Source organism: Caenorhabditis elegans, chromosome IV (assembly GCF_000002985.6).
Source record: "Caenorhabditis elegans chromosome IV".
In the NCBI taxonomy this organism is placed as follows: domain Eukaryota; kingdom Metazoa; phylum Nematoda; class Chromadorea; order Rhabditida; family Rhabditidae; genus Caenorhabditis; species Caenorhabditis elegans.
The window spans coordinates 14,455,019-14,478,246 of record NC_003282.8 but is presented as its reverse complement, the minus strand read 5'-3'; the positions used below and the strand labels follow the sequence as shown (position 1 = coordinate 14,478,246).

Sequence of the window (23,228 nt, the reverse complement as noted above, 5' to 3'; positions counted from 1 at the left end):
ACGATGGGTCTCACCACGATGGGTCTCACCACGATGGGTCTCACCACGATGGGTCTCGCCACGATGGGTCGCGCCACGATGGGTCGCGCCACGATGGGTCTCACCACGAAGATCTCGCAGCAACATTTTTTTAATTTTCCAGAAGGTTCTAGAACAATCCAGAATTTTTTCGAATTTTCCAGAAGGTTCTGGAACATTCCAGAATTTTCTAGAATTTTCCAGAAGGTTCTGGAACATTCCAGAAATTTCCCGATTTTTCTAGAAAGTTCTGGAACATTCCAGAATTTTCTAGAATTTTCCAGAACCTTATTTCCCGCCAAAATATTTTTCACAGAAAATTTAAATTTCCCGCCAAAATATTTTTCACAGAAAATTTAAATTTCCCCCCAAAATATTTTTCTCAGAAAATTTAAATTTCCCGCCAAAACATTTTTCACAGAAAATTTAAATTTCCCGCCAAAATATTTTTCACAGAAAATTTAAATTTCCCTCCAAAATATTTTTCTCAGAATATTTAAATTTCCCGCCAAAATATTTTTCACAGAAAATTTAAATTTCCCGCCAAAATATTTTTCTCAGAAAATTTAAATTTCCCGCCAAAATTTTGGGTCTTACCACGGTGGGTCTTACCACGACGGGTCTCACCACGATGGGTCTCACCACGATGGGTCTCACCACGATGGGTCTCACCACGATGGGTCTCGCCACGATGGGTCGCGCCACGATGGGTCGCGCCACGATGGGTCTCACCACGAAGATCTCGCAGCAACATTTTTTTAATTTTCCAGAAGGTTCTAGAACAATCCAGAATTTTTTCGAATTTTCCAGAAGGTTCTGGAACATTCCAGAATTTTCTAGAATTTTCCAGAAGGTTCTGGAACATTCCAGAAATTTCCCGATTTTTCTAGAAAGTTCTGGAACATTCCAGAATTTTCTAGAATTTTCCAGAACCTTATTTCCCGCCAAAATATTTTTCACAGAAAATTTAAATTTCCCGCCAAAATATTTTTCACAGAAAATTTAAATTTCCCCCCAAAATATTTTTCTCAGAAAATTTAAATTTCCCGCCAAAACATTTTTCACAGAAAATTTAAATTTCCCGCCAAAATATTTTTCTCAGAAAATTTAAATTTCCCGCCAAAACATTTTTCACAGAAAATTTAAATTTCCCGCCAAAATATTTTTCTCAGAAAATTTAAATTTCCCGCCAAAATTTTGGGTCTTACCACGGTGGGTCTCACCACGACGGGTCTCACCACGATGGGTCTCACCACGATGGGTCTCACCACGATGGGTCTCAACACGATGGGTCTCGCCACGATGGGTCTCGCCACGATGGGTCGCGCCACGATGGGTCTCACCACGATGGGTCTTTCCACGATGGGTCTCACCACGATGGGTCTCGCCACGATAGGTCTCGCCACGATGGGTCTCACCACGAAGATCTCGCAGCAACATTTTTTTAATTTTCCAGAAGGTTCTAGAACAATCCAGAATTTTTTCGAATTTTCCAGAAGGTTCTGGAACATTCCAGAATTTTCTAGAATTTTCCAGAACCTTCTGGATAATTTCAGAATTTTCCCGAAGTTTCCAATTTCCCTTCCAAAGACGGGAAGTCAATTTTTCATAAACTACCGTAATCCTACCGTACTCCTACAGTACTCCTACAGTACTACTGCAGTACCCCGACCATATCCCACTACTAACCCCAAACCTATATCTCTTCAAAAGACAAAAGCTCAATTTTTCCTAATCTACAGTAATCCTACAGTACTCCTACAGTACCTCTACAGTACTACTACAGTACCCCGACCATATCCCACCACTAATCCCAAACCTATATCTCTTCAAAAGACAAAAACTCAATTTTTCCTAAACTACAGTAATCCTACAGTACTCCTACAGTACCTCTACAGTACTACTACAGTACCCCGCCCTTATCCCCCTACTAACCCCAAACTAATATCCCTTTAACAGCCGATAACGCCTTGCCTTTGTAAGCTATGACGTCACTTGTTAACAAACGGACACTATTTTTTATATATAGGTAATGATTATATAACCTAGGTGACTCAGTGGATTTGTTGTAAAATTGAAAAATTCTAGGTAATAGTTTCAAAAGACACTTGCATTTCTATTGGTAAATACGATCCCGTATGTATTACATGCAATGAAAACTTATAACTTTTTAACAATTATGAGCACAACTTATGAGCAATGAAACTGTGAATTTTTTCTCAAAAAAAAAACGATAAAAAATGAAAAAAAAAAACAATTTTTGCCTTTTGAGAATAAATGTTTTTTTTTTCAAAAAGTTGATTCATCACAAAACTGCATATAATCTCACATAAAAGCGAACTATAGAACTATAATCTTGTTTCAATTAAAAATGTTTAAAAACTAGGTGAAACAGTGGATTCAAATTTCATAAATATGATATTTCAAATTAATTGTTGTTAGAAATTGCGCTCTATTGAGAATGTGGAGTTTTTGCAGAAACCATTGTTTTAATTTGTCGCAGTTTAGATTGTGGTTTCAGTTACAGGACATAATAAATAAAGAAACAGTTTCTCAAATATTATAGATAAGGTAAAACGGTGGACTTGTTCGAACAAAAATTATTGGAAACATTTTAACTTTTTCGCTTTTTTGTTATATGGAAAAGATGAAACCGTGGATTTTTTCAACACAAAAAAATGAGAATTTTTGTTCGAAAAGTCCACTGTTTCACCGTATCCATAATATTTGAGAAATTGTTTCTTTATTTATTAAGTCCTGTAACTGAAACCACAATCTAAACTGCAACAAATTAAAACAATTGTTTCTGTAAAAGCTTCAACATTCTCAATAGAGCGCAATTTCTAGCAACAATCAATTTGATGTTTTTGAAATTTGAATCCACTGTTTCACCTAGTTTATTAAACATTTTCAAATAAAGACAAAAGATAATACTCTTTAATCTTATGTGCGTTTATATGTATGCTTTTTTTATAATCACATTTTTGAGAAAAAAAATCCACAGGTTCATCGAGTTCATAATGGTCAAAAATATCAGTTTTCATAATAGGAAAGGGGACTGCATTGTAACAAACGAAATTCAATTCTCTTTTGACACTATTACTTATTGTTAGAACTTTTCAATTTTAAAACAAATCCACTGTTTTATGAAGTTTTCGGTTTTTAAGATGACAATAACCCGTTTTTATAATTTTCAGCATTATTTGCAACAAAAAAAGAATTTCAAAACTTTGAGTAGTACACTTTTTCTTGCTAAACTGGTAAATTGTCATTTTTTTAAATTTTTTTCAAAAAGAGTTTTGTTTTTAGTTGCCTACTAAAAAATACGTTAATTTTTCATAAAATTTTGGAATCCAATGTTTCAACAAGGTTAAATAACTTTTTGAATTCAAAACGAAATGATAGTTTTTCGAATTTTCTTAGTTTAACCTAATATAGTTTTGAAAGATAAAAAATAAATTACCTCCATTCAAAATAATCCCCCTTCAATATACATAACTTTTGAAAAATCTTGATGACTTTAATTTTTTTTTAAATTTTATCTAAAAAAAAATTGCGAGAGAATTGATTTATGAACAATTTTCAAAATATTTCAAAACCTCTTGAAACAGTCAATTTTTATTTAAAAATTTTTCTAAATCTAAATTTTCAATATTTTGAAAAGAGCGCGTATTTCACATCTATTTTCCACGAAAGGCATGTTTTTTTATGTCTACCTGCATGCCTACGGGCTGCATGCTGCTGTCTGGAATTTTTGGCAAGTTTTACCATACTTTTTTGTAATCACGAATTCTATCAGATAATGTTTTTTGAAAAAAGTATTAGATACAAGTGTGAAACGGTGAATTTTTTGGGAAATAAAAATTTTTCAACTATTTCAAAACAACGTTAAAATAAAAACCATTCTCATCGAAAAGGTACAAAATTAATATCCAAATAGCCAAAAATCGAAAGAAAAATTCTAGCTGTCTCATGTCCCTTTAAAATTAAGACACTAATAGAAAGAAATGTTTTGTATTTAAAACTTTGAAAAATATAAAAATCCACTGTTTCACCAAATTATCTTATTTTTTCCATTGGTAAAAGAAATGATTGGCAATTTTTTTCCATTGGTAAAAGAAATGATTGGTGCTTTGTCCTATTCGGTAAAATTTTATTGAAACTTACGGAAAATAAATATTTTGGCTTGAAAAATTTGAAACTATTTTTTAATAACCCGGTTTTCCTCTAGAAAATACCAAAACATTAAAATGGATCTGTTCAAAAAAAAGTCTACTGTTTCACCTTGTCAATAATATTTGAGAAAATGTTCTTTAATTCGTTACAATGTGAAAAGTTTCATTATTTTCAAAAATATTAATTTTTATTCCACTGTTTTATATTATTCATGTTAATGGAAATAATTGCTCTCAATAATTAATCTGGTGTGGGTAAAATGTGTAAAAATTAAAATTCGCATTAAAATTTAAATCCATGTTTCACCATAGTAAGAAATAAGCAGACGTTCAAAAAAGAATAGTTTGATCGGTTTTTCAATTCTGCTATTTATTCTTTAAAAAATTCCAACTGTTCCTATCATAAATTTTAAAAGGTTGGCACTCTGGGTTGTTAAAATTAATCCTGAATGTGTGAAAAATATGTTGCTTCTATACTTGTAGACTTTTTTAAAGTTTTTATGAAAGGAATTATTTTAAATTACGTAAATAGTTTATACAGTTTCATGTAGTTAATGAAAATGAACAAATGTACAAGTACCTAATACGGAGATTGAACAAAAAATCTTGCTGGAAAATTAAAACATTTGTGAAAGTTAATTTGAAAATAGGAAATTCAATTTACAAAATTACTCTAAATTCTAAATTATGAAAGCAAGTTGAAACCATCGAAAAAATTTAATTAGCTATTGTTTTTTTTTTGCAAAAAGCAACATGGAATTGAAAAAATATCCAGTTTAAATTTATTTAAGGAATTTCTGAAACCGTAAACTTTTGGATTTGCAGTCACAATTTTTTTGAAGAGTATGGAAATCCACTGTTTCACCTCGGTTTTATAATTTCTTCAATTTTTTAATGAAATAATATTTGTATAACAATCACTAGATTCCTAGATATTTATCTAAAAATGGTTAATTTAAATTACAAGACCACTTTAAATTTGAAAAAAATCAGGAATAAGGTTTTATCGTTTTTTTTTTCGAGTTTTTCAGAGTTTTACGAAAGGGGAGCAACTTGAAAACGTTTTTTCCATATAAGGAATTTCTAAAACCGTAAATTTTTGGATTTGCATTCACATTTTTGAAGAGTAGGGAAATTCGCTGTTTCACCTCGGTTATATAATTTCTTCAATTTTAAATAAAGGTAGTAATACAAATAGAAATATTGATTAAACCCAACTAGCAAAAACAATTTCTCAAATAATATCAACAAACCGAAACAGTGGACTGACTTCTTCGAATAAAAATTATAGAAATTATTCTAATTTTCACGCATTTTGTTCAAAAATATTTGGGTCTTTTCAAAAGCCAAAATTATTCATTTTTGTGCAATTCAACCTAACTTCTTTAAACGAATTGGAAATATACCACCTCTTATTCCAATGGAAATAATTAAATGACTTGGTGAAACAGTATATAATTTTTCTAATATTAGACAAAATAATATGATTAAATTTTTAGTTTAAAACTGGAAATATTCAAATTGTAAACATTAATCAAAAGAAAAACAAATTTCATATTTTAAAAAATCCACTGTTTCATAATTTTTATAAAATTCTGGGAGAATGTGTTTTATTATTATTGTAGCCTCTATCATCACAATTTCAGACTTTTGCACTTAGAAATAAGATATATCAATTTTTCTCAGTTAACTATTTTTATCACCCATTTCAGGTGGTTTATGAAGCTATAAATTTGGGGATTTGGCACTCGAAATTTCAAAAACATTAGCTGTTTCAACAAAGTCATATAAGTTTATGCTTTTTAAACAAGATGGTTCGTACGTTGGAAGCTAAATATTTTTTGGTGCCAATTTTGTTTTTTTCTTTTGCTAATAGTAAGTAGATCTCAATGAAGTGTTGAAAGGAAAATCGTTGTTTTTTGAAAGCCCACTGTTTTCATATTTTCAAAAAATTTGGACTATTATTTTCAAATGATCAGTTTCTTGCAAGTAATATTATTTAAACACCCTTTTTTATTTAACTTTCTCAACAGAGCGAGCTTTCTAGCCAGAAAATTTTAAAACTTTTGAAAAACTCAGTCTACTATTTCACCTAGGTTATTAGAATGTAAATCAAATGTTTGAATATGTTAAAATACGTTGGTTGAATAAACTTTTTTAAAATTAAATTCACTGTTTCACCACTATAACTTGAGGTTTTATTATTCAAAAACAGACTGATTTACAGAAGGACAAACAGAGTGACACTGGTATCCTAACAAACATAATTTTGAACAAGTTGAGAAAAACAATAAGAAATTGATTTTTCTTTGAAAAATACAAAAATAAAGATTTAAAAATGAGATTCAGCTTGTAAAAATGAACGCACAATAAATATGGAAAAATTACTGTTTCAATTCATTAATATATGCTTGAAAAAAAAATTGAAAATAATTTGTTTGATAATTACCAAATTCGAAAAAAATTAGAAAAATAATCAATTTCAATTAAATGTTTATAAGGTTTACTTAAAATGTTGAAACAATTTTTTTTTGAAAAAAATTCTGTAAAATAGCTATAAGCAATTCCAAAAAAGTTTTCTAATTAGAACCTGCTGAAATTGTAATTTTTTCGAACTGTTTTTTGAAATTTGCAAAGTATAGGACCGCAAACATGCAAAAAAAATGTGGAAAGATCCAAAAAAAATTAGAAAATCTTCTGGAAAACTCTAGAAACGAATAAACAGTAAAAAAATATTTTTCTGACATGAGTTGAGTCAATTCAATAAATGAATTATTGCAATAAAAATTAACTTTGCAATAAAATAATTCTAAAACAGAAATTTTTTGAAAATAAATTTACTGTTTCAACATATTTATATAAGTTGTGAAATTTATATAACACGAATGCAACCTTCATAGTTGCAAATTAGAATTCATTTACAGATAAGATCACAAAACTATAATATTTAAATTATTTTTCGCTTTTTCACCACTTTTCTTGGAATTTTACAAGAATTCTGTGAAATAGCTGAAGGAGGTTAAAGGCAAAACAATTGTATTGCACAATTTAAGTTTTCTAATTAGAACCTGCTGAAACTGTAATTTTTTTTCGAACTTGTTTTGAAATTTGCAAAGTATAGGACTATCTAACTCAATTAATAGAGTCTTGACTATAATTTACAGAGTAAGCGGCAGGCCTACCTGCCTGCGTACCGCCTAGAAATTGCCCACTGGAGCAATTTGAAAAATCTAAAAACTTCTGAATAGTTCTAAAACATTCGAGAAACCTCGAAAAAATGCAGAAAAATAGGAAAGATCCAAAAAATTGGAAAAACTTCTGGAAAACTCTAGAAACGAATAAACGAATAAAAAAGAAGAAACGAGTAAAAAAATATTTTTCTGTCATGAGTTCAGTCGATTCAATAAGTGCATTATTGCAATAAAACGAACTTTATAATAAAATAATTTTGAAACAGAAATTTTTTTGAAAAAAAAACCAAAAAAAGTTTCCCGTAAATTGACAGAGAACAAGAACGAAATTGAACTAACCAAACATCGAAACAGAAAAAAATTCAATTAACAAACCGTCTCGTGTTCCTTTAAACTAAAGTACAGTAACCTTGAAACGTGAGAGACTACATGAACCGAGAAGACGCAGAGAAAAATTGTGAAAAAAATTGAAAGAAAAATCGGTAAATAAAATCGAATTAAGGAAATAAAATGGGGAGTAGGACGGGGAAAAATGCTGAAAATGACTGAAAATGAAATGAGTCAGTCGAAAAATTTAATTCGATTACTGAAAAAAAAGTCGAAAATGCGCATTTTCAACTGGAAAAAATCTAGTTTTTTTTGTGTGGTTCTCGTTGGGGTAATTCTCGTGTGTGTGTGTGTGTGAAGCGTCGTTGTCTTTTTCTTTTCTTTTTTCTTCTTCACCGAAACAACGAGACGAAGGTCGTCGTCGTTGCGGCGGCCACGCCCTTCACGGCTTGATGTCATCTGGAACCAGCTGCCTGGAAAGGGGCTTTTTGGGGGTTTATGTAGTTTTTAGGTAAAGGTTTTTGAGATTTTTGTGAAGAAACTGGAGGTTTTTCAACAAAAAGTCACAGAAAAATTTAACAAAAAAAAATATCGAAAAAAAAAATTACCGTTTCAACTTGGTTTTTTATAATTTAAAATTTCCAAGTTAACACTAGTTTCCCCGTAATCGGAATTTTTTTTAATATACAAAATACATTTAATAGGCTTAGGCAGGCAAGTAGGCATTTTGGAATTTTTTCTTTGAAAAATGACTTTTAACAAAAAAAAAGCCGGATTTTTCGCATTGTGTAATAACTTTACAGGAATTTTTTGAAGATTTTTGTGATTTTTTCACAGCTCGATGCCATCTGGAACCAGCCGCCTGATTTTTTTTAAAGAAAAAAGGCTTTTTGAAAGTTTCACTTTTTTTGGTGAAGATTTTCAAGATTTTCGAAAATAAGTTGGAGGTTTTTCAACAAAAAGTCACAGAAATATTTTGCAAAAAAAAATTTCCAAAAAAAAAATTACTGTTTCAACTTGGCTTTTTATAACTTTTAAATTTTGAAGTTATCAGTATTTGAAATTTTTCCTTATGTTGATCCAAACAAAAAAATTGATTTTTTTTCAAAATATTCAGTTTTTGCGTATTTTTAGCAGGTATTTTGCAATTTTACAGGCAAAATTTTCTTTTAATTCGATTTTTTTTTTGAGATTTTGTTTTAAAAAATTGAAAAATCCGAATTTTTCTACAAAAATTTGGAATTTTCCATGAGATTTTTGAAAATTCTAATGAAACGGAAAAAATGATTTTTCTTTTTCAAAATTTTACAGGTTTTCCAGAATTTTTAATAGGAATTTTGTAATTTTACAGGCAAGAATTGGATATTTTCGCTTTAAAAATTGGAAAAATTGCAAAACTCAATTTTCTAATATTTTTTAAAAATTATTTTCGTCGTTTCAAGTGGTCCGAGCTAGAAAAAAAAAAGAAAAATGGGCTAAAATTCTACAAAAACATCAAAAAAATAGCGGAATCAATTTCGATTCATTACCTAATCACAAATAAATCTTTTCTCGAGAATCGAGCACAAAAATCGAAAAAAAAAAAATTAAAATCTATGCATTGTAGACTACTAAATGTAAGAGACAGGGCTTGGAGGACGACGGGGATTTCGGGATTTCGGGAGGGGGATAAATATGAAAATTTTCGGCGAAATTTTTAAAGATACAAAAAAAATGTGAGAGAGAGAGATTTAGACGTTGTTGATGGCCTTTCCACAATAGGCTGCAAGATTGGCTTCTCTGAAGGCTTCCGAGAGGGTCTGAAAATATTATTTTTAGCTTAAATATCAACTTTTAAAATGCGACCAGTTTGTGATTTTCGCGCCAAAAAATAGTATCGGGTCTCGACGCGACAACTTCTCTTAACATACAAACGTGCGCCTTTAAAGAGTACTGTAATTTCAAATTTTAATTGTTTAAAATTACCGTACTCTTTAAAGGCGCACACATGTTTATATTTTTGCAAATCACTGATTGGTCATGCAGCTCTCGTTATGGAGGAAATCCAATTGGATTTTTCAATTTTTCTCCGGTTTTCGTTGGAATTTTCGAATTTTTATCCAATTTCCGTTGAATTTCGATCATTTTACGTAGTTTGAGGTCACAATCAAATGATTTATAAATCAATTTTTCCACCAAATTTCACGTGTTTGAACTGTTCGTTGATTCGATTTGATTTACTCCCTTTTCTCTCTATCTCTCTTTTTTTTTATCCAATCATTTTTCCAGTTGATATGTGATAAGTGACTGGCTACGGGAGGTGATGATGATCTTTGAGACATTAATCGAGGCTATGATAATAATAGATTTAAGGGGATTTTCTAGACTTTTTTGATGAAAATAAATCAATTTCCGAGGTTTTCAGCTTGAAAATTAGCCAATTTCAGCCAAAAATTCCATTTTTCCATTGAATTCAGCGATTTTAGGACAGAAAACACCTAAATTTTGACTCTGAAACTCGCTGGATAGTATTTTCTACTTTTTTAGACTAAAAATTCGAAATTTCTGAGACAAAGATGGAAAATCGTATCAAATTAGGAGATTCGAACAGTTTAATTAATTTAATTTTGGTCATATTTTTTGTGACCGAGAAAATGTGGAATAAGGAAAACAATGGGGCAAATGGGATCAACAATTTTCAAAAAAACGCAGATATTTTTAGATTTTCGATTGAAAAGTTCAAAAAATTGGGTGAAAGTCCAAAAAAAAAAGACGTCATCCAGGCGCCACGGAAATTAGAAACTCGTTTTTTTTTCAATTTTTGGTTGAAAAATTGAACATTTTGAGGGGAAACAACTGAAAATTGGTGAATTTCAGGGTATTTTAGCCGAAATTTTGTGTGTTTTTTTTTCACAAAATATATGATTTTTCACTCCAAAACATACTGGATGTGGATGGCAAACTCTGGCAACATCTTCAGCAGATGCTCCGTATTCCATTGCCAACGTGGCTTCGGCGATCATTTCTCCGGCGTTCTGAAAATAGAAAATTCACTGAAAAAGTGATTTTTTGCGAAAAAATAGGGATTTTTTTCGCTGAAAACTGATTTTTTTCATTAAAAACTCTAGAAAAACCCTTACTGGTCCAATAATATGAACTCCCAGCATACGATCAGTCTGTTTATCAGCCAAAACTTTCACGAAACCCTCCTGATCATTGTTGGTCTTGGCACGAGAGTTGGCGACGAATGGGAATTTTCCGATTTTGTAGGCGACTCCCTGAAAAAAATAGCGAAAATTTATTTGATTTAGCTTGAAAAACCTAAAAAAGGAGTTTGAAACTGTTTTTCCTGGGAAAAAAGACCTGAAATTTATCAAATTTTTTCTTGTAACCGCATCTTTTATTGCATATTTTCAGTGTTTTCGTTGATTTAGGCACATTTTCATCCAATTTTGGTTTTTCTAGACCTAAAATGTGACTAAATTAACAAAAAAACGCCAAAAATATGCAAGAACAGGTGCGGTGACAAGTAAAAATTGACGAAATTTCCGGTTATTGGCTCGTTTTTCCCGAAGTTTCTCGAAAATTCCCATGAAATTTGCTAGATTTCTAAGAAAAGCGAGCTAAACTTTGCAAAACATCTGAAAATTCGCCAATTTTAACTCGTTGCAGCATCTGAAATACAGTTTTCAATAAATGTTCGCCTTTTATTGCAAATTTTAACATTTTTCGTTGATTTAGACGCATTTTAGGCTCTCAGGCATCCAATTTTGGTCATTTTCAACTTAAAATGTGCCAAAATCACTGTAAAAACCTAAAATACGAAATAAAAGGCCTAAAAACGATAATCCAGCTGCTGGGACAAGGAAAAATGAGTAAATTGACTCTTTTTTCCCCAATTTTTTGGGGAAAAAACGTTAAATCAAGCTTTTATATGTCGATTTTCGCGAAATTTCTCGATTTTCAGCATTTTTCCGTTCGGACCTCCTGTTTCAACTGCTCCTCAGCCTTTCCAACCCAGGCGACTTCTGGATGAGTGTAGACAACTGATGGAACACAATTGTAATCAATATGAACTGGTCCTCCGGCGATTCCCTCAACACACAGAATTCCTTCGTCCTCGGCCTTGTGCGCGAGCATTGGACCCTCGATGACGTCACCGATGGCGAAGATTGATGGAACTTTAGTCTGGAAGCGTTCGTTGACTGGAACACGTCCACGATTGTCCAAATCGATTTGAACGTTCGAGAGTCCGAGACCTTCGGTGTATGGGCGGCGTCCGACTGAGACGAGGAGCGTGTCGCATTCGAGCTGCAAAAATTAAGAATTTAGGATTTTTCTTGGAAAATAAACTTCTTTTTTGGCTGAAATAGCGAAAATTTGGCTTAAAACAATGAATTTTTAGTGAAAATTCGTCGTTTTATTTTCATTTTTATTGTGTATTTTAGGCCGGTAAACAAGAAAAAACACATATTTTAATGAAAAAAATTGTGCCGCAGTAGAAATAAACTGTTTTTTTAATTAAAAAGTGGTGTTTTTCCAATTTACCGGCCTTAAAAAAACTCTAAAAATGAAGAAAAACGGTTACATTGGCTAAAAACAAAGTAATTTCATTTAAAAAAAAAAACGAAAAAGCAACCAAAAGACTGTTGTAGGGTTTTTCGCGTCGAGACCCATCTGAAAAATCCATGCGCCTTTGAAAATTATGCGAAATTTTTGTGAAAATCACGCGTTTTCTAAACAATTTCGGTCGTAACAGGACCGCACAAATCTCATTTTTCAGACGAAATTCGCGCTTTTAGCTTTTCTGAAACGTTTTCGGTCGTTTCAAGGCTTCAGGTAGTATTTTCCGTGTGAAAATCGCCTTTTTAAAGGAAAATCCAAAGTTTTTGCCATGAAAAATCTTGAAATTCAGGTATTTCTTCGACTAAAAATCGGAAAATTCGCCGTACAGTCTGTTTCTTTCCATCCTTGGCTCCTTCGACCTCAACAGTGATGGTTGATCCGTTCTGCGAGGCTCCCATAACCTTCGTATTCAACAAAAACTTGAATCCCTGCTTTGTCAGTGATCTCTGGAAGTTCTTCGACACCTCTCCATCGATTCCCATTCCTCCGACGTGTCCGAGGAACTCGACAGCGGTCACTTCGGCTCCGAGGCGCTGCCAGACGGATCCGAGCTCAAGTCCGATCACACCGGCTCCGATGACGACCATCTTCTTCGGGACTTGTCCAAGAGAGAGGGCTCCAGTGGATGAGACAATTTGCTTCTCGTCAATGGTAATTCCTGGGAATGGGGTGACTTCTGATCCAGATGCGATCAGAATGTTACGGGCGTTGATCGTTTCGACTGAGCCGTCATTTTTCTTGGCTTGAACCTGAAATTTAGAGCATTTTCCAGTGAAAAATCGATAAAAATCAAAATAATTCAGACTAACAGTGTTTGGGCCGACAATGGTGGCGAATCCCTCGACGTGTCCGACCTTATTGGCCTTGAAAAGCTGCTTGATTCCTCCGGTGAGCTGCTTCACAGAGTTTGACTTGGCCTCCATCATTTTTGGCAAGTTCAACGAAGCTGTGCAGTCGATTCCTGGAAAAAAAAGGGAAAATAATGCGATTTTAGCAGATTTTTAGCGTTTCCAGATTATTTTTTCAGCAAATTTTCCTACCTCTTGCTGCAAAATCGTGCTGAGCCATGTGCAAATAGTGGGAATTGTTGAGAAGAGCTTTTGATGGAATACATCCAACATTCAAGCAGGTTCCTCCCAATGTGGCGTTCTTTTCAACACAAACTGTCTTCATTCCGAGTTGAGCGGCCTTAATAGCGGCAACGTAGCCTCCTGGTCCTCCTCCGATAACGACGAGATCGGCATCTGGAAAAAAAAATTCGGGTTTAAATGGTTTTTAAAAACTTTTTATTCAATTTTTCTCGATTTTCAAAGCTTTCTCCTACCTTGAGTGTTGCTGTAATTTCTGGCCAACACTTGGAAAAACTGCCGCTTGGCGAATGGAAGCTGAGTCGTTCTGGACAGCGACATATTACCTGAAAATAAATCGAATTAGAAGAAATTTTTGGCAAAATCCGTGAATTCCGCGTAAAAAAACACGAAAAGTGACAATTAAATGACGCAAAAATCACGAAAAATTGTGGAAAATTGACGTTTTTTCACGAAAAATGAATGAAGCTCGCGAAATAAAAGAAATAAAATCATCCCGTAAAAAACTCCGACGGCTCTTCCCTGTGTCTCTTCCGTGCGAGACTCAAAGCGGAAAATGTGTGCGCCTTGAGCTTGCAACGACACTCCGCAATTACAGAGTGCGTGTTGTTTAGTCAAATTGGCGGATGTTTAAATTTAGGTTTTTATTGAGTTTTTTTTCAGAATTTCGAAATAAATAGATTTCAGTGTTTTTTTCTGGATTTTAAACATATTTCGATGAAAATTTTCCGCAATTAAGAAGTGAAAGAATACAATAAACATTTATTTCGAAAAAATCAAAATTTTCAAATTTTCAAATTTAAAGTAAAATTTAAAGAGATTTCAGCCAAACTCCATCAACAGAGACAAGTTGACCGTCCTTCTGCTCAACTGTATCAGGCATCTTGAACCAATGAACATCATCGACAATTTTGTGGTGAGTATCGAGCCAATTAGCGTTGGCACCGAAGAATGGGCCGAATTTTTCTGAAAATTTCAAAAAATTATTTTACAAAATGCAACAGCGCTCTACTGCACAAACCATCACAAGCCAATGGGCAACTTGGGAAGGTAGTCTTCACGAAAACCTTATTCTGCTCACAAGCCCACCACGTGGCAACTCCAGCTTCTCTGCGGCAGGGAGCAGTCTGGAATGGGGCTGACCAGCAATTCATGAGGTCTTGACCGTACCTGAAAATTAGTTTTTTGATCTACTCTGCAAACGCGCTCTAGCAAACAACTCACTTGCAACCGTTTGTAGCGTCATTTGCCACGTTGGTGATGTAGGTTTGAACGCATCCGATGAGAATATTTGATTGGGTGTTGAGAACTCGTTGTGGGCAGCTGAGGCCTTCGTGCTCGAGAGCTGAAAGTGCGCTCTATTGGATTTCAAAATTGATTTTTAGATATGTATTGTAGCTCACTAAAATGAAAAAAAAAATTTTTACTTTGTGAAAAAATTTGCTGTTTCAATATGCTTTCAAATCTTCAAGTGATTTTTTTTTCAATACTAGTATAAGTTCTAGGTATTATTAAAAAATTTTTAAAAAGTTTTCAACAATGCAACTGCGCTCCACTGAACAAAAAAAAATGTTAATAGCAAAATCAATACGTTTGGGACTTTCTGATTGAAAGTTTTGAGTTTATAAACTATAGCCAGTGTGAAAAAAAACTATTTGGGAAATAATTTGCCCGAAAAAAATATGTTTCGTTTCATATTATTTTCAAAAAGTTTTAGTTTTTTAATTGTTTCACTTCCATTTTTGCTTGCTTCAAAAATAACTTATTGAAGAAGTCACTGCAAAAAAGGGCGGGACCTTGTAAACCCCGCCTACAAAATGGACAAAGATTAATTTCGTTTTATTCCTGCTTTGTGGCATTTAAAGTTTTAATTTTTTTTTTTTTCAAAAAAATTATCGATTGTTTCAACTTGCTTTTAAATATTCAGGTTAATTTATTTTCAATATTCGATGGCTATGTGGACTATTTAGAGCTTAACTTGAATATATAAAATTTACAATAAAGAAAATGCGCTCCACTGAACGAATATTATTTTTTCGCAACAAAAAATTTTGATTGAACATTTCAAGTTTAGTATCTTTGTGCAAAAAACTACGAAAATTAGACAATTAGTTTAATTTGAAAAGTAATTTATGCGAAAAATTATATTCTGTTTCATATTATTTTCAAACTGTCAAGTTATTTTTTATTATTGGTTATTCAATAAGAATCCTTTTATGTAAAATCATTGTAACAAAATTCAAAAACCATAAAATTTATTTCAACGAGACACTACATTTACCGAAAGTCTATTTGCTCATTAAGAAAGGGGCGGAACCTTGTAAACTCCGCCTACAAAATGGACATAGATTAATTTTGTTTTAGACATGTTTTGCCGATTACTTAAGATGTAAAATTTCGGTTTTTAAAAAAAAAAATTATCGACTGTTTCAACTTGCTTTTGAAACTTCAAAATTTTTTTTCCAATATTCTAGCCGATTCTTCTGCATTCGAAATTGCGTAAACTTTAGTCTATTTGAGAAAAAACTACGAAAATTATACATTTTCGAATTATTAAAAAATTAATTTGAGCGACAACTCAGTCAAACCATTAGTGATCCAATTAGATAAAAACCATTTTAAATTTGGCACATTACTAACAAGCATTACTAATTTGAAATACCAAACTGTATTTTATTTCCCCCATGCTAAATTAGTTTTTCATTTCTAATTCAATTAAATTAGAAAAGTCATTTTAAATTAGAATTTGTACCCTTCTAATTATGACTGTGTTAACTTTGCTCGAAATCTAATTAAAAATGTTTTTTTTTACAATTAGATCACTAACGGTTTGACTGAGAAAAAAGTCTGTTTCATATTATTCTCAAATTGTCAAGTGATTTTTTGTTATTGGTTGTTCGTGTTTACCAACCAGCCGTTGACCGCGCCTACGGCGCGGGCACCTACCAACAGTACCCCCCCCCCCCACAGTACCACTACAGTACCTTGACATTATTCTCCACTAACTCCTATATCAACACCTCTTCAAAATGTTTTCAATAAATTGAAGTTTGAATTCCCGCCAAAATGATTTCAAAAAAATTTAAATTCGAACTTCGCGGCAAAATATTTATTTCCAGCAATTTCCCACCGAAAGTTTTAAGGGTCTCACCATGATGGGTCTAACCACGATAGGTCTCGCCACAAACATTCAGAATTTTCTCGAGTTTTTCAAAAGATTCTGGAACAATCCAAAATTTTCTCGAATTTTCGAGAAGGTTCTAGAACAATCCAGAATTTTCCCCAATTTTCCTGATGATTCAAGAAGATTCCAGAACTTTCCCAAATTTCCAAGAAGGTTCTGGAACATTCCAGAATTTTCTCCAATTTTCCAGAGTGTTCTAAAGTATTCCACAATAATATTATTAAAACATTTAAATTTGAATTCCCGTCAAAATGTTTTCGGAAAATTTCAATTTGAATTCCCGCCAAAATGTTTTCGAAAAATTGTTTATTTTTCTAAAACTACAGTACTACTACAGTACCCCGACCATATCCCCCTTCTAACCCCAAACCAATATCTCTCAAACATCTCAAAACGCATTGCCTCTTTAAGCTGTGACGTCACAGACTACAAAGACTACATAGACTACAAACTATGGACACACGGAATAAGTGCCAAAATGATTTTAAAAAATTAAAATTTGAATTCCCGCCAAAATGTTTTAGAAAAATTAAAATTTGAATTCCCGCCAAAATGTTTTCGGAAAGTGTCGAGTGGTTTATCGCGTACCTCGATCGATGTCGGGTGCGCATTCATCATAAGTAGCCTCAAAATTTTCTCAGTTGAATTTTTGCGCTGAATGTTGTGACGTCACCCGTGACGTCAGAGACAAACGGAATAGCGCTTTATATATGGTAATGATGTTATTACAGAACTTTAAAAAAAATTAAAATTCAACGAATAACTGCATTTACCACAAAATTTACTTGCTCTGAGAGAAAAGGGCGGAGCATCGCAAGCCACGCCTACAAACTGGACATAGGTACACTAATTTACTTTTTGACAAGTTTTATGGTAACACTTCTTCAACTTTTTTGAAAAATTTCTAGTGTTTCAATGTGTTTTCAAATCTTCGAGTTAATTTTTTTTGAGTTAGTCGCAGTAGGATATTAATAAACATAGTTTTGCGACAAAGCTCCATTGGATTGATTGAACATCTCAAATTTAGTATCGTTGTGCAAAAAACAACGAAAATTAGATAGTTAAATAGTTTAATTTGAAAATTAATTTATACGAAAAATTATTTTCTGTTTCATATTATTTTCAGATTGTCTAGTTTATTATTTTTATTATTTCTTGAATAAAAAATCAATTTATCTAAAATCAATGTAACAAAATTCGAAAACCATTAAATTCATTTCAACGAGATACTAGATTTACAGAATTTCCGAAATTCATTTAAAATTTCATTTTTTTATAAAATTTAAAATTCAATACTTTTTTCCAAAAAAAAAAATTTTACTGTTTCAATTTGCTGTGAAAACTCCAAGTTTATTTTTTCAATAATATTATTTAACTCAAATACTTCAAATTTCCAATAACTTTTAATGTGGTAAACTGCTAATATCTGTTCGAAAAATAGATTTCGCACTACATTTCAATGTAAAACTCAAAAAAATCCCCAAATTTTTCTACATTTTCCCCTCAAAATTCCAAAAAAAAAAACCCAACTATTAATTCCTGGGCCACAGTTGAAGGACGAGTATTGTCTATAGGTTGCCTCCACCGCGTAAGCCTGCAATTTTCGAAGATTTTCTTCTCATTTTTCTTGGCTTTCTGTGTGAAATACTTCTGTTTTTTTTTGTTTGAAAAAGACTAATTGCTGTTCCAATGTTCGTATTTTTAAATTCCAAAACTTACATTATTAATGTCAGTCTTCTTGATTAGGTTGTAAATGTCCAAACATCCACGGTTTCCGTGCATGCAGAGATTGAAAGTTTCGAGACTGCTGAAATTTTAGAAAATTGGAATTTTATTATTTTATGAGTGGAAAACAATTTTTAAAAACTGTATTATAATGTTTGTGAAACAGTAAAGTATTTTTTATAATTTTTGATTTTTCAGTGAGAATTTTCGATCTGTTTTAAAATATTTCCAATTGCATTTTTTGTTTTGAAAAATGCGCTTAAAGTCTGAAATAAACGTTGGATTACTAACTTTTCGGGAAATCGAATTGAATTTACAAAGTTAGTGAAATTGTACAGAACATTTTTTCCATTTAAAACATTAAAATTTTCTCAAACAGTTTCGAATTTGCAGTGCTCTTTCCTTTTATGTTGCATATAATTTAAAAAAAAATCGCTGTTTCAAATTTTTCAAAAAAATATTGGGACTTTCCAAATAACTAGTCACTCTCTTCAATAAACATTCGACTTTTAAAGGAATCATAATATGGAAAAAATGTTTGTTCTTCGAAAAATTACTGTTTGGTGTACTTTTTAATTGATATTTTCAACTTAAACATCGATAGAACAGATACTTCCTATAGTGTTTACAATTTAAAGCATTCACTCGAAAATTATGGAATTTGAGAGAACCATTTCTCACTATTACACGATTTCTAGTTACAATTAAACTTTATTAAAAACATAATTCTAGGGTGTGTTAAAAAATTGGAAAAAAAAAATGCTCCAAGTTCTCTATTTCAAACTGTTAAAAATATTCAAAGAAGTAAATACTGTTTTTTCAAAACCGGTCTTGTTTGTTTTCTATAATTTCCAACAAACATTGTTTCAAAGTTTTGTTAAAAATTCTGAATTTTCAAATGTCTCGTTGGGCTGTTGGACATGTAGAAAAAATTACAAAATTACTTTTTTAATCGAAAAGTTACTGTTTCACAAAGTATTAAAATCAATATTCTTCCTAACTTCAACATTGATAAATTTTCAAGACTAACTTGCAAACGGTCAACATATCGGCAGTCTGTCCTGGATTTCTTCCGAACATGTACAGGAAGTAGTTGTACATGATAGTATAGTCCTTGAACAATTGAGCAGATACCGTATCATTGAGCCCGAGGCTTTGAGCCATATTGTACTGGCAAGCTTGGAATTTTGCGTCGACGCATGTTGGAGGAGTTTGAGCAGAAATTTGGGTAGAAGCCAAGAGGGCAAGGGCTGAAAATTTGAAGTTTTTAGATTCATAAAGTTGGAGGAAAATTTTTTTTGAGGTTGGAAAATTTTCGTACTTCAAATTCAAAAAATTTTACATTTTTGGAAAATCGCCAAATAAGGAAAGTAAGAGCATTGCCCATTAGTTAGAAAATTTGTGACGTTTGTGATATGTATTATTTTTCACTTCTTGCGTATTTTCATTCATTCAAGAAAAAAAACGAGAAAAATTATAAAACCAAAGAAAAAAAAGAACCAAGATATGGGCGGAGTCTATTTCTTGAAAATTTTTGTTTTTTTAAGGTTGAGTAGTAGTCACAATTTTACATAAATTCAAGTATAGAAAAAGCAGAGCTAAAGTTTTTAAAATTTCAAGAAAATGTAATTATAGACCCCTTCCACATCTTGGTTGTTTGGGCAATTTTGTATTGCAATTTTTGCGGTAAAATAAAATTTTACTAATTGTAAAATAAGTGTGTGTAATAGAACTTACATCTTGTTTACTTAAATTTGGAAAAAAATTCCTGTTTCACTATTGTGATTTCGAAAAACCAATATGTTCTCCAATGTATCGCTGATAAAAGTACCTCTAATTATAAAAAAGTTTCTGAGATTTTTATATTCTAATTTAGTTTCAAATACTTGTAGCTAAACAGTTTAGGAGCCAAAAAATGCAAAATTTGCTTCAAAAATTTTGCATAAGCGCAGATTAAAACAAAAACCGATAATTCGTCGAAAACTTTGGCATCACATTTCGAAGCTCTAAAATTACTTGGAGTGTTTTTTCCATTAGATAAGTGTTCATATTGAATCAAAGTCCCCACTTAATCTATATTCACAGTTTGCTAATTTAATTTCATGTTAATTCAATTTTCTTCGAGTGAAAATTGAATTAAAATCAAAACCTTGAAGCTCAAAACAATGGTATGAAACAAAATTTTTTAAAACAAACTTTTAAATTCAGAGCCAAAATACAAGAAGCTAAGATATGGGTGGAGTATATTTTTTCAAAATTGAATTCAAGACAAAAATAGATTCACACTTTTAAAAAGTACCAAGAAAACTTCATATTAAACTCCGCCCACATCTTGGCTGTTTGGTTGATTTTGCTTTTTTTTTGTCAGTCGTAGATGTTATTTCTAGAAGAACTGTGCTCAAAAGAGTAATACAACCAGAGATTGATAGACCTTATTGAATTAAAAATTTAAATTGGAAAAAAAATCCTGTTTCACAATAGTGATTTAAAAATTCAAATTTTTTTAGTAGCGCTGGAAATGTGACAATAGCTAAATAGGAAAAATGTTAAAAACCTCTAATTCAAGGCTAAAAAAAATCAAATATCATGAATTATTACTCAGTTTTTGCCGTTAAAAATTTTGTAAGTTGACCAAAAAAGAAAAATCTCAAAATTTTTCGAAGATTCTAATTTTTTTCAGAACATTGACAGAACACTTTTAAAGCTCTAAAATTCAATATTTTAACGATACAAACTATGGAAACGGTTCAAAATATTTAAATATTTCATTTGAGTTGAAAACAATGATATGAAACAGACAATGTTTTAAATAAACATTTTCGAATTTTTAAAAATATTTTTTTCCGTTTCAAAAAATTAATATTCTTCTATCTTTTTTTTTATTTTCCAATATACAACAAAAATTTGCTCACCTAGAACCACAAATCCTTTCATTTCGACGAGCTTCTTCTCGGTAACTATTCTAATTCAAATAGCAAAACCAAGTGTCAACCAATTCTTCGTGGCACTTTTACATCTTATCAGACTCCCAATTCCCCAATAAAATCCTTATCAAGGTGTCGGCACACATGCGAGAGCCAACACAAATGGCATTAAAAAGTGGCAGAATTTCCGAAATGACGATTTGGGGTTGGGAGTATGGGTGTGGTTGTTTTCTGTTAATTTCTCAAAAAGAACTACACTTCATAAAAGAACTACACTTTTATGAACTTTTAGAAACAGTGACACTAAATTTCGAAAAAAATTAGGTGATATTCTTGGGGATTGTGCTAGAAATTACTTACATGGTCATAGGAATCTTAAATTAAAAGCTTCAAATCTTAAATGCAAATTGGAACTTTAAATAGGTGCAAAATTCGTTTTGACGTTCCAATTTCACTCACTATCAGAGAATTTACTGTTTCGAAATCTTCAGAAACAGAAAAGCTTTTGTTTGTTAGAAATATACACCAGAGTGAACATTATGTGCCTATTGCCAATAAGTTGCATGAAACTCTTTCAAAATTTGCTGAAACAGTGAAGAATTTATAAAGTCTCAACGGTATGTTTCGGTAGTTTTATATTCATCGCATGTGAGATTATAATTGCAACATTTTTTATTACCTCTGTTTAATAACATGCTGAAACGGTAAAAACTTACATCTCGCCGAGATAATAACGCGCCTCTAAGACGACAAAAAAATAAAAAATATTTTGCTAGGAGAAACGTGTCGAAAATCTTTGAAAAACTCGATTTTTGCACAGCCTAGACACTTTTTGATTGACAATTGAACACGAAAGGATGACTAAGTGAAAATTAGAACTACAACTTTATGAACTTTTAGAAACAGTGGCACTGAATTTCGAAACAAAATTAGGTGCTCTTCTTGGGGATTGCGCTAGAAATTACCTATGTTTTCGTAGGAATTTCAAATTAAAATCTGAAAATCTTAAATGCAAATTGGAACTTTAAATAGGTGCAAAATTCGTTTTGACGTTCCGATTTCACTCACTATCAGCATTGGGAATTTACTGTTTCGAAATATTCAGAAACATAAAAGCTTTTGTCTGTTGAAAATATACACCAAAGTGACCACTAAAGTGACATTAAATTGCATGGAACTCTTTAAAAATTCGCTGAAACAGTGAAGAATTTATACAGTCTCAACGGCCTGTTCTGGCGAGTTTTATAGAACACATGAAGCAATAAAAAAGTTGTTTCATTACTTCTGTACAAGCTGAAACAGTGAACACTCACATCTTGCCTAGAAAACCTCTAAAAGCCGAAATTGCATGTTTTTTTAAATCAATTTGCAGGCAACAAAAAATTCAACATTATATTGATAGGATAAAAGTGTTGAACATCTTTGAAAAACTCGATTTTTGCACAGCCTAGACATTTTTTGATTGACTATTGAACAGAAAAAGATTACTAAGTAAAAATTAGAACTGCAACTTTATGAACTTTTAGAAACAGTGGCACTAAATTTCCAAAATTTGTACCTATACATATGTGTTAGAAATTAATGTTGTTGTAGGAATCTCAAACTAAATAAATATGTAATTGAGAAAAAAAATTACATTTCATAATTATATGTTTTCCCCGAGAAAGCGGAGCGAGTATCGTAGCGCCAGCTTAAAGGCGCATCGCCTTTAGTGTTCGATGGGTCTCGACGCGATGAAATCTTGCCTTGGCCGCAGCGGCGAATGGTCATCATTCTACGTGTTGGTAACGAAAAAGGACGTGATTTTATCGATTTGCATCGATTTTTTTTGGATTTTTCTTTGATTTTATTGTATTTTTATCAAATTTTTAGTAGTTGTTAGGTTATTTATCGATTTTACTCGATTCTGTTGCGTTTCAAGCGTTTTTCTCGTTTCGTAATGATAAAAATGTGGTAATTTTTACGTTTTTCAAGAGTAATCTGAGCAGATG

The 23,228-nt window shown here is 31.8% G+C and overlaps 2 protein-coding genes and 95 non-coding genes across 100 annotated transcripts; 65 read left to right on the top strand and 32 right to left on the bottom strand.

The window, feature by feature from the left end:
* Nucleotides 1–2,345: 2,345 nt before the first annotated feature.
* 21ur-7540 lies at nucleotides 2,346–2,366 on the bottom strand. The gene has a single exon (NR_059611.1).
* Nucleotides 2,367–2,530: 164 nt separating this feature from the next.
* On the bottom strand, nucleotides 2,531–2,551 carry 21ur-5019. The gene has a single exon (NR_059610.1).
* Nucleotides 2,532–2,552, bottom strand: 21ur-14491. The gene has a single exon (NR_059609.1).
* On the bottom strand, nucleotides 2,535–2,555 carry 21ur-9610. The gene has a single exon (NR_059608.1).
* Nucleotides 2,556–2,606: 51 nt separating this feature from the next.
* Nucleotides 2,607–2,627, bottom strand: 21ur-5645. Its single transcript, NR_059607.1, has one exon.
* 21ur-14030 lies at nucleotides 2,608–2,628 on the bottom strand. Its single transcript, NR_059606.1, has one exon.
* A 137-nt stretch (nucleotides 2,629–2,765) lies between these two features.
* Nucleotides 2,766–2,786, top strand: 21ur-10618. Its single transcript, NR_059605.1, has one exon.
* Nucleotides 2,767–2,787, top strand: 21ur-4096. Its single transcript, NR_059604.1, has one exon.
* 21ur-1831 lies at nucleotides 2,769–2,789 on the top strand. The gene has a single exon (NR_059603.1).
* 21ur-1727 lies at nucleotides 2,770–2,790 on the top strand. Its single transcript, NR_059602.1, has one exon.
* A 159-nt stretch (nucleotides 2,791–2,949) lies between these two features.
* 21ur-4134 lies at nucleotides 2,950–2,970 on the top strand. Its single transcript, NR_059601.1, has one exon.
* A 94-nt stretch (nucleotides 2,971–3,064) lies between these two features.
* Nucleotides 3,065–3,085, top strand: 21ur-2742. The gene has a single exon (NR_059600.1).
* A 335-nt stretch (nucleotides 3,086–3,420) lies between these two features.
* Nucleotides 3,421–3,441, top strand: 21ur-12438. Its single transcript, NR_059599.1, has one exon.
* Nucleotides 3,442–3,561: 120 nt separating this feature from the next.
* Nucleotides 3,562–3,582, bottom strand: 21ur-10053. The gene has a single exon (NR_059598.1).
* A 210-nt stretch (nucleotides 3,583–3,792) lies between these two features.
* Nucleotides 3,793–3,813, bottom strand: 21ur-2343. Its single transcript, NR_059597.1, has one exon.
* A 216-nt stretch (nucleotides 3,814–4,029) lies between these two features.
* On the top strand, nucleotides 4,030–4,050 carry 21ur-9077. Its single transcript, NR_059596.1, has one exon.
* A 60-nt stretch (nucleotides 4,051–4,110) lies between these two features.
* On the top strand, nucleotides 4,111–4,131 carry 21ur-359. Its single transcript, NR_059595.1, has one exon.
* On the top strand, nucleotides 4,112–4,132 carry 21ur-3596. Its single transcript, NR_059594.1, has one exon.
* Nucleotides 4,133–4,340: 208 nt separating this feature from the next.
* 21ur-6756 lies at nucleotides 4,341–4,361 on the top strand. The gene has a single exon (NR_059593.1).
* Nucleotides 4,362–4,434: 73 nt separating this feature from the next.
* 21ur-4061 lies at nucleotides 4,435–4,455 on the top strand. Its single transcript, NR_059592.1, has one exon.
* On the top strand, nucleotides 4,439–4,459 carry 21ur-11615. Its single transcript, NR_059591.1, has one exon.
* A 78-nt stretch (nucleotides 4,460–4,537) lies between these two features.
* Nucleotides 4,538–4,558, top strand: 21ur-7211. The gene has a single exon (NR_059590.1).
* On the top strand, nucleotides 4,539–4,559 carry 21ur-10947. Its single transcript, NR_059589.1, has one exon.
* A 205-nt stretch (nucleotides 4,560–4,764) lies between these two features.
* Nucleotides 4,765–4,785, bottom strand: 21ur-11621. Its single transcript, NR_059588.1, has one exon.
* Nucleotides 4,775–4,795, top strand: 21ur-15459. Its single transcript, NR_059587.1, has one exon.
* On the top strand, nucleotides 4,778–4,798 carry 21ur-5329. The gene has a single exon (NR_059586.1).
* Nucleotides 4,799–4,931: 133 nt separating this feature from the next.
* Nucleotides 4,932–4,952, bottom strand: 21ur-7087. Its single transcript, NR_059585.1, has one exon.
* Nucleotides 4,953–5,093: 141 nt separating this feature from the next.
* 21ur-12515 lies at nucleotides 5,094–5,114 on the top strand. The gene has a single exon (NR_059584.1).
* Nucleotides 5,097–5,117, top strand: 21ur-6154. Its single transcript, NR_059583.1, has one exon.
* A 262-nt stretch (nucleotides 5,118–5,379) lies between these two features.
* On the top strand, nucleotides 5,380–5,400 carry 21ur-8490. The gene has a single exon (NR_059582.1).
* On the bottom strand, nucleotides 5,389–5,409 carry 21ur-2697. Its single transcript, NR_059581.1, has one exon.
* A 168-nt stretch (nucleotides 5,410–5,577) lies between these two features.
* 21ur-10759 lies at nucleotides 5,578–5,598 on the bottom strand. The gene has a single exon (NR_059580.1).
* A 209-nt stretch (nucleotides 5,599–5,807) lies between these two features.
* 21ur-1345 lies at nucleotides 5,808–5,828 on the top strand. Its single transcript, NR_059579.1, has one exon.
* Nucleotides 5,811–5,831, top strand: 21ur-713. The gene has a single exon (NR_059578.1).
* On the top strand, nucleotides 5,814–5,834 carry 21ur-13161. Its single transcript, NR_059577.1, has one exon.
* Nucleotides 5,835–5,941: 107 nt separating this feature from the next.
* 21ur-9655 lies at nucleotides 5,942–5,962 on the top strand. The gene has a single exon (NR_059576.1).
* A 46-nt stretch (nucleotides 5,963–6,008) lies between these two features.
* 21ur-5758 lies at nucleotides 6,009–6,029 on the top strand. Its single transcript, NR_059575.1, has one exon.
* 21ur-10711 lies at nucleotides 6,010–6,030 on the top strand. Its single transcript, NR_059574.1, has one exon.
* Nucleotides 6,031–6,255: 225 nt separating this feature from the next.
* 21ur-10457 lies at nucleotides 6,256–6,276 on the bottom strand. Its single transcript, NR_059573.1, has one exon.
* A 47-nt stretch (nucleotides 6,277–6,323) lies between these two features.
* 21ur-1670 lies at nucleotides 6,324–6,344 on the top strand. The gene has a single exon (NR_059572.1).
* A 69-nt stretch (nucleotides 6,345–6,413) lies between these two features.
* On the top strand, nucleotides 6,414–6,434 carry 21ur-399. The gene has a single exon (NR_059571.1).
* Nucleotides 6,435–6,626: 192 nt separating this feature from the next.
* 21ur-9996 lies at nucleotides 6,627–6,647 on the top strand. Its single transcript, NR_059570.1, has one exon.
* A 297-nt stretch (nucleotides 6,648–6,944) lies between these two features.
* Nucleotides 6,945–6,965, bottom strand: 21ur-10597. Its single transcript, NR_059569.1, has one exon.
* A 114-nt stretch (nucleotides 6,966–7,079) lies between these two features.
* 21ur-11102 lies at nucleotides 7,080–7,100 on the top strand. The gene has a single exon (NR_059568.1).
* Nucleotides 7,101–7,202: 102 nt separating this feature from the next.
* Nucleotides 7,203–7,223, bottom strand: 21ur-13949. The gene has a single exon (NR_059567.1).
* 21ur-7993 lies at nucleotides 7,207–7,227 on the bottom strand. Its single transcript, NR_059566.1, has one exon.
* A 357-nt stretch (nucleotides 7,228–7,584) lies between these two features.
* Nucleotides 7,585–7,605, bottom strand: 21ur-3971. The gene has a single exon (NR_059565.1).
* A 65-nt stretch (nucleotides 7,606–7,670) lies between these two features.
* 21ur-11953 lies at nucleotides 7,671–7,691 on the bottom strand. Its single transcript, NR_059564.1, has one exon.
* A 673-nt stretch (nucleotides 7,692–8,364) lies between these two features.
* Nucleotides 8,365–8,385, top strand: 21ur-5238. The gene has a single exon (NR_059563.1).
* A 725-nt stretch (nucleotides 8,386–9,110) lies between these two features.
* On the bottom strand, nucleotides 9,111–13,730 carry dld-1 (Dihydrolipoyl dehydrogenase, mitochondrial; the record flags this gene model as incomplete). 2 transcript variants are annotated; one of them, NM_001268881.2, is made up of 8 exons in its annotated part: nucleotides 9,111–9,510; nucleotides 10,636–10,725; nucleotides 10,831–10,968; nucleotides 11,675–12,001; nucleotides 12,643–13,065; nucleotides 13,126–13,277; nucleotides 13,357–13,560; nucleotides 13,641–13,730. In NM_001268881.2, the coding sequence occupies 8 exons, from the start codon at nucleotides 13,723–13,725 to the stop codon at nucleotides 9,442–9,444; spliced, it is 1,488 nt and encodes a 495-aa protein (NP_001255810.1). The 2 variants fall into 2 exon arrangements, with proteins under 2 accessions (NP_001255810.1, NP_001255811.1); NM_001268882.3 differs by lacking the exons at nucleotides 12,643–13,065; nucleotides 13,126–13,277; nucleotides 13,357–13,560; nucleotides 13,641–13,730 and having other exon boundaries at nucleotides 9,442–9,510; nucleotides 11,675–11,830.
* A 196-nt stretch (nucleotides 13,731–13,926) lies between these two features.
* LLC1.120 lies at nucleotides 13,927–14,009 on the top strand. The gene has a single exon (NR_059562.1). It is a non-coding gene; the product is annotated as an Unclassified non-coding RNA LLC1.120 (non-coding RNA).
* A 139-nt stretch (nucleotides 14,010–14,148) lies between these two features.
* Nucleotides 14,149–21,347, bottom strand: nspg-9 (the record flags this gene model as incomplete). 3 transcript variants are annotated; one of them, NM_001268878.2, is made up of 7 exons in its annotated part: nucleotides 14,149–14,370; nucleotides 14,426–14,574; nucleotides 14,629–14,749; nucleotides 18,119–18,182; nucleotides 18,308–18,395; nucleotides 19,344–19,563; nucleotides 21,226–21,347. In NM_001268878.2, 7 exons carry the CDS (start codon nucleotides 21,245–21,247, stop codon nucleotides 14,216–14,218), a joined length of 819 nt encoding a protein of 272 aa, NP_001255807.1. The 3 variants fall into 3 exon arrangements, with proteins under 3 accessions (NP_001255807.1, NP_001255808.1, NP_001255809.1); NM_001268879.3 differs by lacking the exons at nucleotides 14,629–14,749; nucleotides 18,119–18,182; nucleotides 18,308–18,395; nucleotides 19,344–19,563; nucleotides 21,226–21,347 and having other exon boundaries at nucleotides 14,216–14,370; nucleotides 14,426–14,558; NM_001268880.3 differs by lacking the exons at nucleotides 14,426–14,574; nucleotides 14,629–14,749; nucleotides 18,119–18,182; ... (1 more) ...; nucleotides 19,344–19,563; nucleotides 21,226–21,347 and having other exon boundaries at nucleotides 14,216–14,287.
* On the top strand, nucleotides 14,895–14,915 carry 21ur-3995. The gene has a single exon (NR_059561.1).
* On the top strand, nucleotides 14,898–14,918 carry 21ur-3824. The gene has a single exon (NR_059560.1).
* 21ur-719 lies at nucleotides 15,139–15,159 on the top strand. Its single transcript, NR_059559.1, has one exon.
* 21ur-13476 lies at nucleotides 15,348–15,368 on the top strand. The gene has a single exon (NR_059558.1).
* On the top strand, nucleotides 15,350–15,370 carry 21ur-12052. The gene has a single exon (NR_059557.1).
* 21ur-3363 lies at nucleotides 15,351–15,371 on the top strand. Its single transcript, NR_059556.1, has one exon.
* 21ur-13183 lies at nucleotides 15,355–15,375 on the top strand. Its single transcript, NR_059555.1, has one exon.
* 21ur-9432 lies at nucleotides 15,600–15,620 on the top strand. Its single transcript, NR_059554.1, has one exon.
* On the top strand, nucleotides 15,874–15,894 carry 21ur-898. Its single transcript, NR_059553.1, has one exon.
* Nucleotides 16,298–16,318, top strand: 21ur-10920. Its single transcript, NR_059552.1, has one exon.
* Nucleotides 16,299–16,319, top strand: 21ur-11537. The gene has a single exon (NR_059551.1).
* On the top strand, nucleotides 17,540–17,560 carry 21ur-6432. Its single transcript, NR_059550.1, has one exon.
* Nucleotides 17,541–17,561, top strand: 21ur-5017. The gene has a single exon (NR_059549.1).
* Nucleotides 17,544–17,564, top strand: 21ur-400. Its single transcript, NR_059548.1, has one exon.
* Nucleotides 17,741–17,761, top strand: 21ur-8833. The gene has a single exon (NR_059547.1).
* Nucleotides 17,954–17,974, top strand: 21ur-15207. The gene has a single exon (NR_059546.1).
* On the top strand, nucleotides 17,957–17,977 carry 21ur-13462. The gene has a single exon (NR_059545.1).
* 21ur-8658 lies at nucleotides 18,316–18,336 on the top strand. The gene has a single exon (NR_059544.1).
* 21ur-6142 lies at nucleotides 18,413–18,433 on the bottom strand. The gene has a single exon (NR_059543.1).
* 21ur-3382 lies at nucleotides 18,579–18,599 on the bottom strand. Its single transcript, NR_059542.1, has one exon.
* 21ur-9482 lies at nucleotides 18,796–18,816 on the top strand. The gene has a single exon (NR_059541.1).
* On the top strand, nucleotides 18,800–18,820 carry 21ur-14972. The gene has a single exon (NR_059540.1).
* 21ur-11730 lies at nucleotides 18,915–18,935 on the top strand. The gene has a single exon (NR_059539.1).
* 21ur-10054 lies at nucleotides 19,040–19,060 on the top strand. Its single transcript, NR_059538.1, has one exon.
* 21ur-10487 lies at nucleotides 19,119–19,139 on the top strand. Its single transcript, NR_059537.1, has one exon.
* 21ur-5077 lies at nucleotides 19,221–19,241 on the top strand. Its single transcript, NR_059536.1, has one exon.
* Nucleotides 19,323–19,343, top strand: 21ur-7019. Its single transcript, NR_059535.1, has one exon.
* 21ur-12114 lies at nucleotides 19,700–19,720 on the top strand. The gene has a single exon (NR_059534.1).
* 21ur-726 lies at nucleotides 19,701–19,721 on the top strand. The gene has a single exon (NR_059533.1).
* On the top strand, nucleotides 19,704–19,724 carry 21ur-12122. Its single transcript, NR_059532.1, has one exon.
* 21ur-8919 lies at nucleotides 20,283–20,303 on the top strand. The gene has a single exon (NR_059531.1).
* On the top strand, nucleotides 20,286–20,306 carry 21ur-10590. The gene has a single exon (NR_059530.1).
* On the bottom strand, nucleotides 20,424–20,444 carry 21ur-7484. Its single transcript, NR_059529.1, has one exon.
* Nucleotides 20,827–20,847, top strand: 21ur-3688. Its single transcript, NR_059528.1, has one exon.
* On the bottom strand, nucleotides 21,045–21,065 carry 21ur-7680. The gene has a single exon (NR_059527.1).
* Nucleotides 21,046–21,066, bottom strand: 21ur-11848. Its single transcript, NR_059526.1, has one exon.
* On the top strand, nucleotides 21,204–21,224 carry 21ur-5258. Its single transcript, NR_059525.1, has one exon.
* Nucleotides 21,348–21,467: 120 nt separating the features above from the next.
* On the bottom strand, nucleotides 21,468–21,488 carry 21ur-10364. Its single transcript, NR_059524.1, has one exon.
* Nucleotides 21,469–21,489, bottom strand: 21ur-7490. Its single transcript, NR_059523.1, has one exon.
* A 267-nt stretch (nucleotides 21,490–21,756) lies between these two features.
* On the top strand, nucleotides 21,757–21,777 carry 21ur-4100. The gene has a single exon (NR_059522.1).
* 21ur-7516 lies at nucleotides 21,765–21,785 on the bottom strand. The gene has a single exon (NR_059521.1).
* A 91-nt stretch (nucleotides 21,786–21,876) lies between these two features.
* Nucleotides 21,877–21,897, bottom strand: 21ur-6792. The gene has a single exon (NR_059520.1).
* A 180-nt stretch (nucleotides 21,898–22,077) lies between these two features.
* 21ur-1885 lies at nucleotides 22,078–22,098 on the bottom strand. Its single transcript, NR_059519.1, has one exon.
* A 274-nt stretch (nucleotides 22,099–22,372) lies between these two features.
* Nucleotides 22,373–22,393, bottom strand: 21ur-1524. The gene has a single exon (NR_059518.1).
* A 310-nt stretch (nucleotides 22,394–22,703) lies between these two features.
* 21ur-10180 lies at nucleotides 22,704–22,724 on the bottom strand. The gene has a single exon (NR_059517.1).
* Nucleotides 22,725–23,228: the final 504 nt, after the last annotated feature.